This window comes from Pelodiscus sinensis, chromosome 7 (assembly GCF_052426305.1).
Source record: "Pelodiscus sinensis isolate ZL-2025 chromosome 7, ASM5242630v1, whole genome shotgun sequence".
NCBI lineage: Eukaryota > Metazoa > Chordata > Testudines > Trionychidae > Pelodiscus > Pelodiscus sinensis.
This window is the reverse complement of record NC_143058.1, coordinates 42,978,486-42,996,978: the sequence shown is the minus strand read 5'-3', so window position 1 is coordinate 42,996,978 and position 18,493 is coordinate 42,978,486. Positions and strand designations below refer to the sequence as shown.

The 18,493-nt window shown below is 41.3% G+C and overlaps 1 protein-coding gene across 6 annotated transcripts in view; it reads left to right on the top strand.

Moving 5' to 3' along the window:
- METTL8 (methyltransferase 8, tRNA N3-cytidine) overlaps window positions 1–18,493 on the top strand; it is a 218,229-nt gene that overhangs the window by 175,537 nt on the left and 24,199 nt on the right. For 3 of the 6 annotated variants that reach the window (XM_075933621.2, XM_075933620.2, XM_014581511.4), the window contains 3 exons: window positions 4,959–5,068; window positions 8,670–8,714; window positions 9,870–10,034. In XM_075933621.2, coding sequence (XP_075789736.2) covers window positions 9,877–10,034 — 158 coding nt within the window. In that variant the 5' untranslated portion in view covers window positions 4,959–5,068; window positions 8,670–8,714; window positions 9,870–9,876. The remainder of the gene's footprint in view (window positions 1–4,958; window positions 5,069–8,669; window positions 8,715–9,869; window positions 10,035–18,493) is intronic. The other 3 variants (XM_075933619.2, XM_075933618.2, XM_006138982.5) reach the window with 1 other exon arrangement.

Below are 18,493 nucleotides of genomic sequence, written 5' to 3'. Positions count from 1 at the left end.
TATCTTGCATTTATTTTAAAAAAAACCAAAACGGGGAATAAATTTATAGCATTTATTGATGATTAAGAAAAACAAGATAATTTAGGTCTGCTTATGCCAGGCTCTCTTGCTTTCCAATAATATTTGACAGTATCAGTGGGGCAATTATACTGTGCAGCTCACTGAAACGGTAATAATCACCATTCTTTGTGTAGTCATGTGAATTAGTGAGAAGCCAGTGATGATAGTGGTCATTTGTTTTTTAAGTATAAATTTGGGGATGGAAAAGTTGCTGGTCTTAAAACTATAGAGACTGATATTTATTTATTTATTTTGTAGAAGAGATACAGAAGATTAAAAGGGTCATTAGAATCTTTGTGAGGACTGAGTTTTTTTGTTGATTTACATTCCTGCTCTTCCCTTTTCTTGGCTAGTTGGGAGGGAGAGCAACTCAGCAGCCTCTGCACTTTCTCCTCAGTCCCTTGTCAGAGGGAGCAGGAATAGCAACAGTGACCTGGTATGTGCGACTGCAGCCCTCTTGCCCCCTGAAATGGTGCCCTTGCTGTTCCCACACTCACCACTAAACACACCAGTTCCCTTCCCTGAATCTTGCACACCCCCATATCCTGCCTGCTCTGAGCTCCCCCCCCCCACACTCTCCCATCCCACACCTCAACCCTCTGCCCTGAGCCACTCCTCATATCTCCAACCCTGACTACTACATCTTCCCACAACCCCAGCCCTGACTCTTGCACCTGTCACATCCTCCCTGCTCTGAGTCCCTCACACTCTCTGCTCTGATTCCTGCACCCTACACCCTCCAATCTTGACTCCTTCCCTAAGCCCCTCCTCATACCCTCCAACTTTGACTCCTACACCCCCAGGCCTCTGCCCTGAGCTTCTCCTCTTCCCCCAAGTTCTTGCCCTTACTTCTGGTACACCCCCATTCTCCATCTGCACTGACCCCCTCCACACTTATATTTGTTGCAGGTATTGTCATATCGCACCCCATCTCTCTGCCTTGAGGGGCCTCCACCTGAAAAGGGAATGCAGCATGACAGTACCTGCAAGAAACTTAAGTTCCTTTTACCTCTGCTTTCAGGATATGCTATACGTACATGGATAAGGCTTGTTTACAGTCTCGAGGGTCTCTTGTGCAGCTAGATTTGTAGTGGCCAACAGTGGGTTTCTTAAATATAAATCAAAGGTAATTTATGATTTTCATGTTAGTGATGAGTTATTCTGTTAATCTTTGTTAATGTTTTAGGTACAGTAAAAGTAAAGTTTAGGTAAAGTTTATTTTGTGTTAAGGCTATTTATCTTTTAGTGCTATGTCTGTCAAGCTTTCTGTGAACATGCAACATTTTAAACAAAATAAATACATCAACTCATCATATTATAATAAATATAAAGGATAGCTAAAAGAAATAACTGAAGAGAATATGTCTTGTGAAAGGGATGCTGTTAAGTAGTTTTGCTCACAGATGTTGGTTTTGGCTGCTTTAGTTAATTTGAAAATAATATTTTAAAATCAATAAGAGAAAACTACTATTTCCCTTCTTCTCTCTCCGTTAATCAGGTAATGTTTCAGAGCCTGTGTATTTAGTTAGGTTACCTACATGTTTAGAATCTTTACCAGACAAACTATTCCTTTTATAATGTCTGTTTTATAAAACAAAGTAACCAGTTAAACAACTAACATATCTAATCAAGAGATTTAATCTTATTTTATTAAATGAACATTTAAGAACATTTAAGTTGCAAATCAAGAGCTGGACTCCTAGTTAAAATGAGCTATTTTAACTATTGACAATTATGTGAATGTAGTTTTAGCTTTATAGTAATTTAAATTAATATTGTACAGCATTCAAATCTTTATTTTCAAATTCTAAACTGACTGTCACTTTTAACAATTTTTAGAGTCACAAATGGAGCACTAAAGTGCACCACATCAGCCCTAGTTTCTCATACCAGTCTGGGAGTCTCACTCCAAAATACTGTGTAGACATATCAAAATGGGAAAGAAGTGGGAGAGGGTTTTTTCAGCCTTTTGGAGGACAGTAAATATGTATCTCTAAATCCCAGAAAATGAAAATGCTTACCAATGTGACTACTCATGGATAGAGTTAAGTCTGGCTGTGCCAGGAAAATGGGATGTGCCTGGAATGGGATTGCTTTTTAGACATCCATACAGAAAAGAGACAGAATCATCAGGAAGGTGACAGCTTTAATTAGTAAAAAGATAAAATTAAGGGTACTAGTTGTTTTAGATGGAATGAGTCCAAGCAGCCTTTTATCTGGTCTGTCCTTGCTTTTGGTTGGCAGCCATATGCAATTTTCTTTGCATGATTTCTTTTCAAACTGTTTCTTTTAGTTGTTTCTCTCTCACTGCATTTGTATTACATAATTAAAGATTTTCTAAATAAATAATATCTAAGGTACATACTTCTTCCTACCTGTCAATCCATTTGTGTCTCTTTGTTCTTGTATTTGACATTAGCTCAGCTTGACTTGCATTTACATTTTACTTTTAACTGCAGTGTTTTTTAGATTAAAAACATATTAACACAGTAGATACCCTCAGTGTTCTCTTAAAAATGTAACATACCATTCACACTCCAAGTCACATGCATTATCAGATAAATAGTTTTCTCTTTTGGTAGTAGTATAATTATTTCTTAGCAAAGAAATATTGATAACTCACTGTTTTTCTCCTATAGCTTTGCACTTCATCACAGACTTGAGTTATCTAGCAGAATAATTTTAACAGGAGTCTCCAGAGAGGGAACAATGACTGGGGAATAAATCTCCAAAAATTCCAAAATAGGTTAAGATTGTTTTTTCCAAATTTAGTATGTCTGTTCTGTAATATTAGACATTTTTAATTCACCACTCCTTCCACATTAGTGGTGTGCTGCCTGTTGTCTTGCTTTTTCAGGAGCCAAGAATAGCTGCAGAATTTTTACCCAAAAGAATGTATTCTTCATAGTTCAGCTGCTGATTTGCTGAATGTCAGATGGCTTTACCAAATCTTTGCTTCCAGAAAGGCTTTTTTATACAACTGTTTCCTTTCTACAACACTTGGTTAAAGAGATATGGTCAGAAAAATATAAACTCTCTTTGCCATTGTCCAGAACATTTCCTCTTTTCCTAACTACTTTTAAAGACCAGTTCTACTCTGAAATCTGATTTTTAAAATGGTGCTTTCTTAAATCCAGCTGATCTCCTGCTTGTGTGTATTCACAGTTTCTTGACCTCAGTGGCAAAAATAAGTTTCTATTACTTCTGTTAGCTGTACTGATCCAGTGGTGCTGAGCAAAAAGGCTTGGATTCTATTCCTTCTTGTACACCAAGAAAATCATTGACTAAGGGTACGTCTAGACTACATGCCTCTGGCGACAGAGGCATGTAGATTAGGCTACCCGACAGAGTAAAATGAAGCGGCGATTTAAATAATCGCCGCTTCATTTAAATTTACATGGCTGCCGCGTTGAGCCGACAAACAGCTGATCAGCTGTTTGTCGGCTCAGCGCGATAGTCTGGACGCTCCCCTGCCGACATCAAAGGGAGTTGTCGACAACCCAGGTATGCCTCATCCCAGGAGGCATACCTGGGTTGTCGACAACTCCCTTTGATGTCGGCAGGGGAGCGTCCAGACTATCGCGCTGAGCCGACAAACAGCTGATCAGCTGTTTGTCGGCTCAACGCGGCAGCCATGTAAATTTAAATGAAGCGGCGATTATTTAAATCGCCGCTTCATTTTACTCTGTCGGGTAGCCTAATCTACATGCCTCTGGCGACAGAGGCATGTAGTCTAGACGTACCCTATGTTTTCCCATAGTTACATCTATGCAAATCCTCTGAAGACAGTGAGACTTCACAGAAGTCACTATGGGCCTGAGTTGGCCTGCATCATCACCAGTGAAAGTTCACAAGAAGGAAAGTACTAGGTTTGAATCTCTGATTACATATTGTTGGTGGGATTGACATCTAGAAAAATATCATTTTACTTACAAATTGACTATCTTATACCATTGTGAGAAAATGAATATGCAACCTCACAATGCTATGTTTAGTGTGACTTTTCAGAGAAGAATCACAAAGTAGAATTAAACTGTGTCCTTTTCAGTTTTGTCTGACAATACAAGTTGTAACTCCAGTTGGGACCATCTGATCTGGCAACATCTGTGGTCCAATAGGACCACAGATGTTCCTGGACCCCAGAGCCCAGGTGTAGGGAGGGTCTGGTCACGGGGCAGGAGTGCAGCAGTGGGGACCAGCGACTCAGCCAGGAGCCTGGTGTCAAGGGTGGGTGATGAACGGCACAGTGGGGAGTTCTGGCTCCAGTGGCCGGGCAGTAGAGGGGGACCACCATTGGCTGTGGAGCTCCAGCCACAGGGCTCCAGCCCCAGCGGCAGCCAGGGAGCTCTGGTCCCCAGCAGCAACAGGGCTGGGGTAGATAGAGAGCTCCAGCCTGGGGAGCCATGGCTGGCCAGGCAGCAGAGGGGAGGGGCTGGAGCCCTAACTAGGGGCAGTGGGTCAGAACAGTCCATGAGGGGAGGGACCTCCCCAGTTCTGGCAAATCTCCTTGTTTGGGACTGGTCAGGTCCGTATGGTGCCAGATGAAGGAGGTTCAACCTGTACTATAGTGCCTGAGAAGGGCTTTTTTTTTATAAAGGCACTTAACATAAATCAGATCTTTTCCATTATTGTACATTGATGACATAACTTTCCACTTGAAGCCCATTGAGTGTACTCACTTCTCACCTTGAAGGATTCTCAGAAATCACCCATTTCATCTTGGGTGGTTTTTCAGCATCTCCACTTTTCTCTCCCAAATTCCTGTTCTTTATTACACCAGCTGCAAAGCCTTCGCTTTCCTTCCAAATAATCCGTTTAGTTTTTTCTAGCTTCTTTATGTAATTTTCTGCATTGTTTCCCACTCACTAACCCATAAATTTCTGTGAATTCTTTTGCAGCTTTATTTTCCCAAGAGGATGATGCCTTCATCATATTGTCCCTGTTGTGGCAAAGAAGATTGAGAGGCTGTAATATCTGCTTCTTCACACAGCTCAAGGCAAGACCAATAGTATCTTTTTGCTGCAAGGTGTAAGCTATGGAGAATTACTGGTATTTAATAAAACAACAAATGGTCTGGTAGCACTTTATAGACTAACAAAATACGTAGATGGTATCATGAGCTTTCGTGGGCACAGCCCACTTCTTCATATGACTGGAGTTATGAGTTTAGGATGGACACATCCTAAACTCATAACTGCGGTCATCTGAAGAAGTGGGCTGTGCCCACGAAAGCTCATGATACCATTTACCTGTTTTGTTAGTCTATAAGTGCTACCAGACCATTTGTTGTTGTTTTTTCTGAGACAGACTAACTCAGCTACCCTCTGAAACTTCTGGTATTTAATAGTCCATTATTGTTGGTTGGTTTTGGGTATTATCCACTTATACCTGGACTTTAAAAACATCAGTGTTCAAGTATTAGATAATTTATCCACCACCAACTCAGTATTCTGTTCTGTAAGGTCTTCTTCAGACTGACTCTTCCACCTTCTGTTCATAGATGCCTCTTATCTCTTGTAATGGTCTTTTGAGCCTTAGTAGCATTCTAATAATAAAACAGATTAGTACGGTACCTGCTTTGCAGGAGAGTTCTCAATGTTTGTACAACCAGCTTTGTGAGCACTGAGTAGTAACATGAAGTTCAACTTTTTTAGCATATCTTATTTCATAAGAAGGTAATTTGAGTGACCCAAATTATTACAAATGTAGTCTCGTTAGTCCTCTTATAAATTTATTTGTGGCAACAAAAGTAGGTTCAATGGTTGCAAGTAGAATGAATCAATAGCTTTGTAGTCCAGAGATCTATCAATCCACAAATGGTGGTTGTCAGAGTTTATTGAAAACTGATTTTCAAGTAGCAAAATTATTTTCTTTATTTTTGTCTGATTCCTGTTTCAGAGCTGATACTCCTCTAGGCTTTATTCCTCCATTTGCAGTATGGCTTGGTGTTGATCTGTTGTTCCAATCCAGAAGAAAATTTGACCTTGCTATTTACAGTAGAATGGAAACAACTCTTCTTTCCCCATCCTGCCAGTTTTACAAATGTGAGGTTCCAGTAGGGTGGAGACTATCTTGGGAAACTCAAATGCCAACTTCAGTTTTAAAAAATAGTATTTTCCAGTTCAACTGACAGTTACACATAACAGCTTCTCTGTGTTTGCACTTTGAGTAAGCTGCACTGAGTTTGTAGCTTTTTTTCTTTTCTTTTTAAGAATCTCCTCCATTAGCTCAGCTGAGGCAGAGTCTGTGGTCTTCAAGATTATAGTCAGAAGGAGAACGTCTGACTGATAACCTCTAAAAGCTTAAACACATTACTTCACAGGAAGGACAATTTCTACTCCTTTTCTAGTGTGTTTTTGATGGGTGAATGGCGCTGCTTCCTGTGGTTGGTAATTTTGTATGTAAATCTTGTGGGTGGTAATTTCTGGGAAGATGAAGGGTTTTTAAATGGAGGCTTGATTATTATTGCTATTATGATCAAGTGTACAGTCATTTTGCTTATTACTGGCTGTGGCTCTATATCAAATAACCAACACATTAAAACATTCCCTGATGTCAATTCCACAGGCTGTGTCCAGACTCAGGGTTTTTTTTCGAAAAAAGTAGCCTTTTTTCGAAAAAACTTCACCTGCGTCTAGACTGCAGGTCTAGAAATTAATTAATTTCGAAATTAAATAGAAAGAATGCGGCTTTTCTTTCGACGGCGGTAAACCTCATTTCACGAGGAAGAACGCCTTTTTTCGAAAGTGCTCTTTCGAGAAAAGGCATTCTTGAATGCCAACAGGGCTTTTTAGAAAGAGAGCATCCAGACTCACTCGCTGCTTTCTTTCGAAAAAGCGGCTTGCTTTTTCGAAAATTCCGCTTGCAGTCTAGACGCTCTTTTTCGAAAGAGGCTTTTTCGAAAGTATCTTTCGAAAAAGCCTCTTTCGAAAGAGGCTTGCATTCTAGACATAGCCACAGTGTGCAGATATCTGGCAAAGTGGTAGTTACCCCTTTCAATAGACCTTTAATGAATTAAAGAAGCAATTGAGTGATGAATCACCTTTGAAAATGGGATTCAGACTCCTAAGTCACTTAGGTACTTTTTGAAATTTTATTCTTAGTGGCTGCACTGTCCATTAATCACATGATCAGTTGATCCATCAGTGAGTCAGTGCTAAGCATGGCTTTCTTCTGCATTCTTATCAATTCTAGCTTCCATAGTTCACTTGTTTTTCCTCTATATCCTTTCAGTGTTTTGAATATTGCAGGCTTCGCAATTAGTCAGCTACAAATTCTCCTACAAAGGTCAAATTCTCATACAAATTCCAATGTTTCACCTGTTACTTATGCCAAATCATATTAGCCACCTGTCTGTATATCCCATCTGTGCATCTTTTCATGTTCTTAATGAGATAGAGAGCCAACCAAAATTATGTGACTAGCCTAGTCTCTGAATAATTATTCGGTATTGAATATCAACTGTAGCAAAGAAAATTCAGGGCATGAATTCGGGCCTTGACAAGAAAATGAAGAAGGAACTGATTTTGAAACAGTATGTAATGTAATAATGTAATTTGCCTCCAAGCACCTGTATAATCTGTTAATAATTTGAGGTCACAGTTTGGTTTTGGGATTTGATTTGTTTTTTGAATTTTTGAATAATATTAATTTTACCATAATATAAATTTCACATTATGAAGCAGTGAGTATATTAATTTTTAATCCTAGCAACTGTACAGAAGCATTTCTAATAACTTTTTTGTGCAATCTATATGTAAGTTTTATCAGGATATGAATCTGTTGTTTTATTGTAAATAAAATAAACTACCTAAGGCCTGATCCTACATAAACTACCTAAGGCCTGATCCATGCTTAACTTTATACACGGGTAGTCCTAGTCCCAATGAATAGACTAGTAAATCATGGATGTGTAAGTTTTTACAGAATCACAGTCTAACTGATTTTCTTGCAGCGGTTTAATTGTCTCTATACATTTAAAAAAAAGTTTTTCCTGCTGGGTGACAGAATGACATCATCATGCTCTCACCCTCTGAAAGGGCCAGAAAGCGGCCAGAGTGAGGGGGGTTGGCAAGCGTAGCGAGCATAGGGCTCAGCCCGCTAGTAAATTAGAGTGATCATTTTAGTTACCCAAATATGTTGCCACCAGACAAAGTTAATTGATCAAATTGGGAGTGGTTTTGATAAAAAAAAATTAGGTGTTATATGATTACGTACTATATCTTCACCCTGTGAAATCATACGTTGCAATAAGGGGGCACCTATCTATTGATAAAGGAGCTTTTAGAGAGAAGGTACAGCAGCCCTGATGTACCACTGTATTTGACACAGGAAAACAACAACTGTTTTTAACTCTTCAGACAAGTACAAGTACATGTTAATATTGTTTTTCTTAAAGGCTTAAAATGAATAAACAATAGCATTTCTAAATGATTAATTATTCACAAGCATACCTTAATTGAGGAATTGTTTAAATTATTTAACTGATTCCTTTACAAAACTTTGTGTAGACATGTTCATGTTAATGAATCTTTTTTTGTTCACCTTGCAAGACTCGTGGTCAATCATTACTGATTTTTTTCCTTAAGATAAAAATCTTCATTTTTTAGCCAGCTCACAGAGAATGTTTGCATTTTAATAGTGCCTGCTTCTTTGTAAGTACATTTTGTGTTCTCAGTGCTACATGACTTAGATTTACATGCATGCTGTATACAGAGAGAGCACTCTAAAATAATGACACTTAGCATTTTTTTTGTTATATGCAGAGTACTTGAAGGAGAAAAGAACAAAGAGACATCAGAGTAAAAATAGGAGGAGGACCATTTAATTTTTATTCCTCTCCTAAAAAAAGAGCTTGCATTAACTGGGACATAACCAAAACAAAAACAAACAAACAAATAAACAAAACAACAGCAACAAAAACAAAACAAAAAGAACCCCTCCAAAACAAAGCCCTACCAAGACAGAATTCTGGTACTAACTGCAGCATACTTCTCATCTTTGCTCATTAGACTTGTTTTAACGGATTTAGAGTTAACATTTTTGAGTATATATAATATAGAAATACAGTGGTGTAAAGTTAGAATTACATGTTTAATAGAAAAATCTCAAGCACTTTATAATTCATGTGGATGTAGCATTAACATCTAAAAACATTCAGTTCACATGAGGCAGTGAATACAGATTACTACATTATGCAGTAGACATTTTTGAAATGTGTCATATTTATACTGTATATAATACATTTCTGAATCTTTCACTTTCTATTTTAAAGAGTGAAACCACGGTAACCGCTTTAGAATGAAATCCTTTGAAGACTGTAACCTACTGAGTGAGGTGAAAAATGTCAAGCAGAATAACAATATGTTTCCACTAGAACAAATAGTTTGCTCTCAGATCAGTTTTTGATTATTTTTTAAAGAGACAGCATCAAGATAAAAACAAAATAATCCAAAAATAATTTTGTTGATTTGATTACTAATAACATTTTACATTTTTCAAATGGAAAAACAAAATACTTATTCACCAGTGTGTGTGTGACTTTTTATCACTGTCTGATTGGACTTTGCAAGTAGAAATTGACAAGTTTTACCTCCTACCCCCTATGTAGCAGTAGCACATTTTGGGTTATTTGGGTTTCCAGCACTCTTAAAAGATGTCAAAATTTTAAAAAAATATTTTAATTGACTAAAAAATGCTGGATCGTTAAAGCCATATGCAGCTTGACAACTTGGCCAAAGTCTCTTGTAAGTGGCATATACAAATAAGTTCTAGCAGAGCTATCATTTCAGTGGATTGTGTTTTTACAGGTCTGTAATGAAAATGAATGTCATTAAAAGGCTATCTGCATCATATCTGAGGAAAAGTAAGATGATGCCAAAGGAAAAGAGATGCCAAAGTAGCAGACGACCAATTGCTCCACTTGGGTCACGGATTTTAACTGATCCTACTAAAGTTTTTGAACATAACATGTGGTGAGTTGATTCTTCAAGCTTGATCTTTGATACTGATTCATAACACTTTTAATCTTCTTTCAGATGTTGCGCATGTCCACTGCACAGTAGGCACATGCATACATTGTGCACAGTTGATGGAGAAATATCAACAACTGGTACTGTCAGAAGAACCTGTCATTGTGGTCTGAGTGCCCTCTGTTGCCACTACATACTGTATAAGAGGACAGAGTTAGCCCGCCTCCCCTCCCTGTTCCTTCTTGATACCTGTGATAGTTATCAGAATGAGTCCAGACTTGTAAAAAGTATTTCCCTCACTCCTTTTGTGTATATTTTATATCCTGTTGTTGTTCAATGTTAGTTTTAGCTAGTTTTTAGTGCTCGATTTCATTTTAGGTCTATTTTGGCCAGTCTTTATCTTGCAATACCAGGATCAGTACTGGAACACCAGCGTTTACGCCTGCTGGACTTCCACTAAGCTTCTGCCAGTCAGAAACCCCAGCCTGCTTCAGATGTTAGAAGGAATCCCACATTATTTACTAATATCACGTTTGTAAAGGATTCAAGCCCTGCTTGCAAAAAGACAGAGCAGCAAAACTTGGGTACTTTCCTATGGAGGAGTTGCTTTGCCCTTCTTCAGGGTCATCACATGGGAAAAGCAGCCCATTTACATCAGCTTTGGTATGGAGCAGCCCAGCAGAGATGTCTGTAGCTGCTTGATGCCTCATAGACTTTAAAGTCAGAAGGGACCATTATGATCATCTAGTCTGACCCCCTACACAATGCAGGCCACAGAATCTCACCCACCCACTGCAGAAAATCTTCCTGCAAGTGCCCCGTGCCCCATGCTACTGAGGAAGGTGAAAAACCTCCAGGTCCTCTGCCAATCTACCCTGAAGGAAAATTCCTTCCCAACCCCAAATATGGCAATCAGCTGAACCCTGAGCATATGGACAAGACTCACCAACCAGACACCCAGAAAAAAGTTCTCTATAGTAACTCCTATCTTCCCACCATTGGCCTATTTACCCTGATAGTGAAAGGTCAGTTAATTGCCAAGATCATGTTACCTCATCAAACTATCCACTTCATAAACCCATCAGCCATTTGCTGATGCCAAAGAAAAAACTTTGGGCCTTCCTCAAGTTAGATCTTCTATTGAGTGTGTTGGTACTGAAGTCAAGTGAAGTTAGAGGCTCTGCCTAGCATATCTATCTCATATAGCTGAAAGGGACCTTGAGAGGTCATCGAGTCAAGTCCCTTGCCTTTACGGCAGGACCAAGTACCATCCCTGACAGATTTGACTCAGATCCCTAAATGGCTCCCTCAAGGGCTGAGCTCACAACTTTGGGTATAGAAGGCCAATGCTCAAACCACTGAGCTATCCCTCCCCTTGTTCAGGAAAGAAGCGCTCATCACTGAGAGAGGGTATTCCCAGACATGGGCAAATCCATCTTCCGGCTTTGGGGAACTCCCCAAGTGGTCTGTTTACAACAAAACCAAACAGAAAATGACATCAGCTTTGTGCCCTGGGAGGTCTCAGCCCAGGCTCACTGACAGGTGCTTTTCTTCTGTTCTGGAAGAATTCTTTCCTCTATACCTTTCCTCCAGTTCCTTTGTTACCCTGGTTTTTATTGGAAGTCAAATGAGATCATGCTTGCCTCATCCTTATAGCACTAGCATGGCTTCATCTATTCGAGCCTCCACTGTCTCTCCTGTTAGATCCAGACATCATTTCTCTGGTCCACAGGCACCCACTGTCCTAGCCTCTGAGACCTTAATTTTATAGTGTAGGTACTTCATAGTTAGCACCATTTGAGAGATCCGGTTCAAGGGACATTCAGAAAGTTCTTCTAAATAGCAAAAAACCCTCAACTAGGAACACTTACCTGGCATTTCCATGTGTTGGTACCATCAGAAAGGCACATCTCCAGGGTGGGCTCCCAGAACTTCATAGTGGATTGTATTCTATATCTACAAGTTTGTTTGTTAGTTCTATAAGAGTGCATTTGGCAGGGCAGTTCAGCCTTCCACGTTTCAGTGGATAGTAGATCCCTTTTCTCCAAACCCATTACCAGCAGACCTCTAAACGGTTTGGTCAGATTGTACCCACACATGCAAAATCCCATACCTCCTTGGGATCTGAACTTGGTCCTGACAAGTTCAGCTAGTTATGGTGATTGGAAAAGGACCTGCTCAGCTGATGGGCTATGTGACGGGCCGGGCCGGGTCTGGGCACCGCTGAGGGCGTCCGCTCAGGGCGAATTGCTCAAACTAGGGATTCCTTACAGCCCCTAGACTGGAGACCTTCCCAAATAGGCCACAAACCACTCCCACAGAGCACTTCAGCTGCCTGCCTGGCCAGCGTGAAGCCTCACGAGCAAAACCCCTCTGATAGCCCAGCTCTCTCCGTGCCCCAAACAGCCCCGGGCTTTCCCACAGGTGAGGGGTTTTAAGACCCAATCTCATCTACCCCGAACAAGTTCTGTCCGGTTCCAAGAAACCAACCAGGTCAGTTTACCCTCTGGATCTTACCCACAAGACCACGCTGAGCCAATCCTTTAAATCTAACATCTAAAGGTTTATTACTACCAGAAAGAAAAGCACGAGAGTAAGGTTGTTAAATTATCATACATTACATGCATTGAATCTCCCAGTTCTTGATGCAGGCTTGCAGCAGAGATGTTATAACTGCTGGCTTAAAAGTCTTTGGTGTACATCCTATGTCAGATGGGTCCACTGTTCATTCTGGCTCCTCGATCCCTGCACTCTTGCCTCTGGGATGAAGAGCTGAGCTGAGCACCAAGATGGAGTCGGCCACCTGGCCTATTTATATCCCCTCTTGGCTTCTTCCAAGCTGGAGTGAATCACATGGCCAGTGGCCAGGTGTGTCTTTGGTCTCCAGAGGTCCATTGTTCCCTGGGGCTTTGCTCATTAGCATGTCTATGGGCAAACATTCCCGGCCCATTGCTCTGCCTCAGACAGAGAATCTTTCAGCATCAACACAGAGTACATATTTATAACTTCATACACAGACATTATACAGGTATATGAAAAGCATATACAGAATCTGTAGACAATAAGCTTTTGTTTGACACCTCACATGGCCACTTTTGTACCAACTTTTCGGGCAAACACCCCCCCATGGGCACAGCAGTGACCTGGCTGCTCACCTAAAATCCAGTAACGTGACAGGCTAACGCAGTGGTCACTAACCAGTCAATCGCAATTGACTGGTCTATCCTGGGGACTCTCCCAGTCTCTGCTGTTCTTTGGTGGTGTAGCAGGGCTGCTGCTCAGGCAGACTCCCTGCCTTCCCTGGCCACGTACCACTCCCAGGAGCAGCCAATATCTCCTGAATAGAGATATTTAAGAGCAGTTTGGATAGACATCTTTCAGGGATGGTCTTAGAAGGTGTTTGGTTCTGCCATGAGGGCAGTGGATTGGACTTAATGCTCTCTCGAGGTCCCTTCCAGTTCTAGAATTCTGTGATTATAAGAAAATTCATGGAACCAGCTCTTGAGCACTGTGCAGCCTGCTCTCTGCTGCACCTGTATATTAAGGCAACATTTCTTGGGACCATTACCTTGGCCAGAATAGTGAGAGAATTAAAAGCTATAGTAACAGGCCCTCCTTACATAATTTGCCATAGAGATAAGATTTATATTCTCCCTCATCCAAAATTTCTCACATAGGTAGTCTCTAATTTTCACATTAACCAGACAGTCTATTTGTCTTCTTTCTTTTGTTTTCTTATTTTCCCCTTTTTTTCTTTCTCCCTCTCCTCCTCAACCCCCCTCCCCCCCAAGAGACTGCATTCACTGGATATGAGAAGGATTCTTGCTTTCTGTCTGGAACATACTAAGTCCTTTAGACCTCTGTTGTTCATTGCAAATGTGAACAGAGCTAAAGACAGATCAATGGCTACTCAGAGGATTTCTTCCTTGATCTCTTCATGCATTTGTTTATGCTACTGTTTGGCTAATATAACCTTACCAGGTAGGTATTGGCACATTTTATTAGAACATAGGCAACATCTACGTCTTTCTTGGCACAAGTACCTGTCATAGACATTTGTGAAGTGGCAACTTGATCATGTGTGCACACTTTTGTTTTAAATTATGCCGTTTCTGCCAATTATGCCAATCCAGGGACAATTCCAGTTTTCAGTAGGTTTTCTTAGTACAGGTCAGGCGCACACCAAGCCCATCTCTATGTTTGTCTGCTCGTGAATACCTGCAGTGGCTTGGATATGTGCAAGTACTCAAAGAAGAAAAAACAGTTACTTACTTTTCTATAACAATTGTTCTTCATAAATGTTGCACATGTCTATGTCATGACCCACCCACTTTCCTCTCTATTGGGATTTGTCCAGTAAGGGGCCTTGGGAATGTCTCTATCCTTATACTAGCATTCAAAAGTCTGTAGCCATGGAGCCCCATGGCTCCCATTGGCTGGAAACAGCGAACTATAGCCAATGGGAGCTGCAGGGCTCCATGGTTATGGACATTTTAGGTAAATACGGCCGTGTGGGCCTGTTAGTAGCTTTCCCAAAACGGGCCCATGGAACACTTTGAGGAATACTGTTTAAAACAAGCCACAGCTAAGCATAAAAAGGGCCAGTCCAAGCTTTGTTTCCAAGTTTTGTTTTTAGTTACCTACATATTCATAGGAGAGTGTACATCTTAGAAGAAGAATCTGCGTAATTAAGATGCTCATTAGATAATTTGCTGGTTTGCAGAATTTTTTCTCTCCTGGTTAATGTGGTGGGTGGTGTACTATTATTTAACAGGTTTAATAGGTTTATTTAATCTTGGTTTCCCAGTTAAACCCATGTAGGATTTATTGGGAGTGCTGTCAAGTAATTAGATGGGGCTTTGCTTACATGGAATCCTGTATCCTTTCCTTTTGGCTTCTATGCTTTGGCATGTTTCTGTAGATTCTTGTTGCATGATCTTTCATCATTTAAAGAAGTGAAAAATTATGCAAAACAGTGCAGAAAATGTCTTCTTCCATTCATGCTCTCTGATCAGGCCAGAAATCTGCTGGATTTTCATGTGGGGGCAGTTTGGCCCCATGTTAATAGGAAAGCTAGTGGAAAGTGGGAAAACTGAAGGTAGAATTGTTGGATCTTACATCAGACATACTCAAGTGAATATTATCCTTATGGAGTTGAGATGGATAGCTCGTAGGGCCCCTGTAGGGAGCACTATTGAAAGAAGTGTTTAAAGTATTTCTGTAAGTTTTATCATAGTTCTAGTTGGCCTGTAGGAAAGGACAAGCAGTTTCCTTTAAAGCATCCAAATTCTAGTCTTACAATGTGAGAGACATGTCACCCATCTGATACAGACTTTCAGGAAAAACCAAGAGTTTTTGTTCCCCTTAATGAAAATATAATTGGAACAAAATCTACAAGTCATAAATTGAGAATGAAAACTTCAGGCCACCATGATACCTGAAGCACATTATCATAGCATGAGGCATATCCCTGTGGGATAGTCAGGGAATGCTGTTCCTTATGTTAAGTAAGGTATTAGAAAATGAACAAAGTTCCCTGGTTATCAAGACTTCCTTGTCTTTTAAGAGCGACCAGAGCTCTTTAGTTTCCTTTTCCCTTTGTAATACATGTGCTGACTAACTGGCTTCCTTCGGGACTCCAGATTTGATTATTTTTGTTATTTTATTTTACAGGTTTATCTCTTATCCTTCCTCTGTGTCTTGTGAACAGCAGCTTGAGTAAACTGGCTGAATTAAATTAATTAACAACCCCCTCAAAATACAGAATGAGATTCACTTGTATGGTTGGGAATTGAATAGCCAGTTGCACATTTAAGCATCGATTTCAATTAATGTTGGCAAAGGGATTCTTGTTTTCCATTTTATTAGGGGACTGCAGACATTATTCGTGGCTTATAAGACAAAGTTTCCTTTTATATTTCATACCAAATTTTGATCTCAGTTACATATGTGTAATTCCTGCTCCAGTCAATAACAGTTACACCCATGTCACTGAGAGCAGAGTTTAGTTTGTATTGCATAGGAACTACTGGCTTTCTGAGCACATGGAAGGATTACCGCCAAACAGTCATACCTTACTTGTGTGCTACTTATGCTGTTGTTCTCATATTGGGTCTTCCTGTCCTCCATGGTTAGGGTCACACTCTATATGTTTACCTACCATCAGTCTTGAACCTCAGTGTCCAAACTGTGGTATCAGGATACCACATTTTGCAAATGGGTGTGGAACATGCTCTATTATAGGGGTGGGGAACCTTTTCGGGTTGGGGGCTGCTGACCCACAGAAAAATCGGTTGGGGGCCGCACACAAGTGAGAAGTGGGGGGGGAGGGGATCCTTACTGTGGCCCCTAACAGAAGAGAAAGGAATGCAGAGAGTGTCGATTGCACACAAGAGCCTATAGGGGCCCAGCCTAATAGACTTTGTATGCTCCAGCCCCAGGGGTTGGGGAAGCAGCTGGAGCGACAGCGTGGGCTCCCCAATGCTGGGGGTGCCCTGAGCCTCGGGGACCAGATCTAGGCAAGCCGAGCCTGAGGTTTCCCACCCCTACTCTCTTACATCATTGACTAAGAGAAACACAGCAAAATCAGACATAGGTGCGATTTTCCTTGCTTTACCCATAACAAAGACTTGTTAAAGAAAGCATGCATCTGAAGAGAGAAAAAATATATAAGGGTATGTCTACACAGCAAAGTTATTTCGAAATAACAGTCCTTATTTTGAAATAACTTTCCTAGCGTCTACACAGCCGAACCGCTATTTCGAAATAAACATCAGAGCGCTTATTTCGAATTTGGTAAACCTCATACTACGAGGAATAACGCCAAATTCGAAATAGCTATTTAGAAATAAGTGCTGTGTAGACATTTATTTTGAAATAGGGGGCCTCCAGTCTTCCCAGGGTGCCCTGGTGGCCACTCCAGCCCCAACCAAGAACACTTCTCTCCCTTCCCCCCTTCCTGGAGCCCTTAAAGGGGTAGACTCTGGCCACAGTGCCTGTGCCAGCTCCAAGCCTGCCAGCCCAGAGCCAGTAGTCACTGCCCCTGACCCAGTGACCCCAAAACATGAGCCAGCAAGCCACTGGCAGCCAGCCCTCCATTACTCTCCAGGAGCAGTCTGCCAGCTCCCAGGAGCCTTCCTGGTTCAGGGTAGAGATAATGGAACTTATTCAGGTTTTGGGGGGGATGCCTCCAACATCCATGATCTCCGCACTAGATGGAGGAACGCGGCCGTCTATGGCAGGATAGCTGCCAGCCTGGCCACCAAAGGCCACATACAAACCCAGGAGCAGGTTTGCATGACAAGCAAGTTGGTCCAGCAAGACCCTGAGCTTCCCCTCCCCCTTGCTTCCCCCTTCCAGCACCCTCCTCTCAGGTTTCCGCCTCCCCTCTCGCACCCTCTCTTCTCCCCTCTTCCGCCTCCTTTTCCCACTCTCACCAGAGTTTCGTTCCCCCCCCCCCAGTTTTATTAAAGAAAGAGTGGGTGTGTTCATGAAAATACATTTATTTTATTTGACATCAGAAAGGGTATTAGCGAGGGGTAAATGGAAGGATGTGAGGGAGGAATGAGGCACAAGCCCCCAGTGGGGCAGACCAGGGAGGCTCTTAGTGCTCCTCAGGGTGGAAGCTCTACTGCAGGGCCTCCTGAATACTGACGGCCCCCGATGGACCTCCCGGATGGCAGCCTGCAGAAAGTGCAGCCAGGCTCACAGCAACGTGTCCGTGAGAAGCACCAGAGTGCCCAGGGGCAGCTCTGGCTACATGTTGCAGAGTGCTGTGGTGTCCCGAGTGAGGGCAAGCAGAGCACGCAGAGACAAAATGCTTTACTGTCCCTCATTGAAGTAGACAAGCAAGCAGGGAAACCTGAGAACTGGCTGTCGGGGGGGCTCCCTTTAAGCACAAACCTCAGATAGGCTCAGGCAGCAGCCCCACACAGTAAGTCCTAACCTGGTGCCCTGCCGGAACTGGTTCCAGCCAGCCTTAATGCAATTCAGAGTCCACTCAGTGTGGACATGCTATTTCGAAATAGCAAAATGCTATTTCAAAATGCATTTTGTGTGTAGACGCGTTATTTCGAAATAAGCTATTTCGAAATAACTATTTTGAAATAAGATATTTTGAAATAACAGTGTAGTGTAGACATACCCTAATTGTTATGGAAAGCAGGCTTGTCCACATCTTAGTCTCTGATCATCTTTATGTGTAAACTTCCTTATGTAATGCTGACAACATCAATGTCTGTTTGCCATATCTATTTGCTGTTTAACTTTCAGAAGGCTTTTTGTATTTTTTAGTTTTTATGTTTCACATTCAAGAATTGGCTTGACTTGTTTCTATCTCCCTGCTCCGCATTTCAGGTCACATAGCCCCTTCTTCATGATGTAAGAATTTTATTTTCAATTGTGAAGAACATAGCACAAGCTGATGATTTCAGGAATAACTTAACTGGGGGAGTCTTGAATGA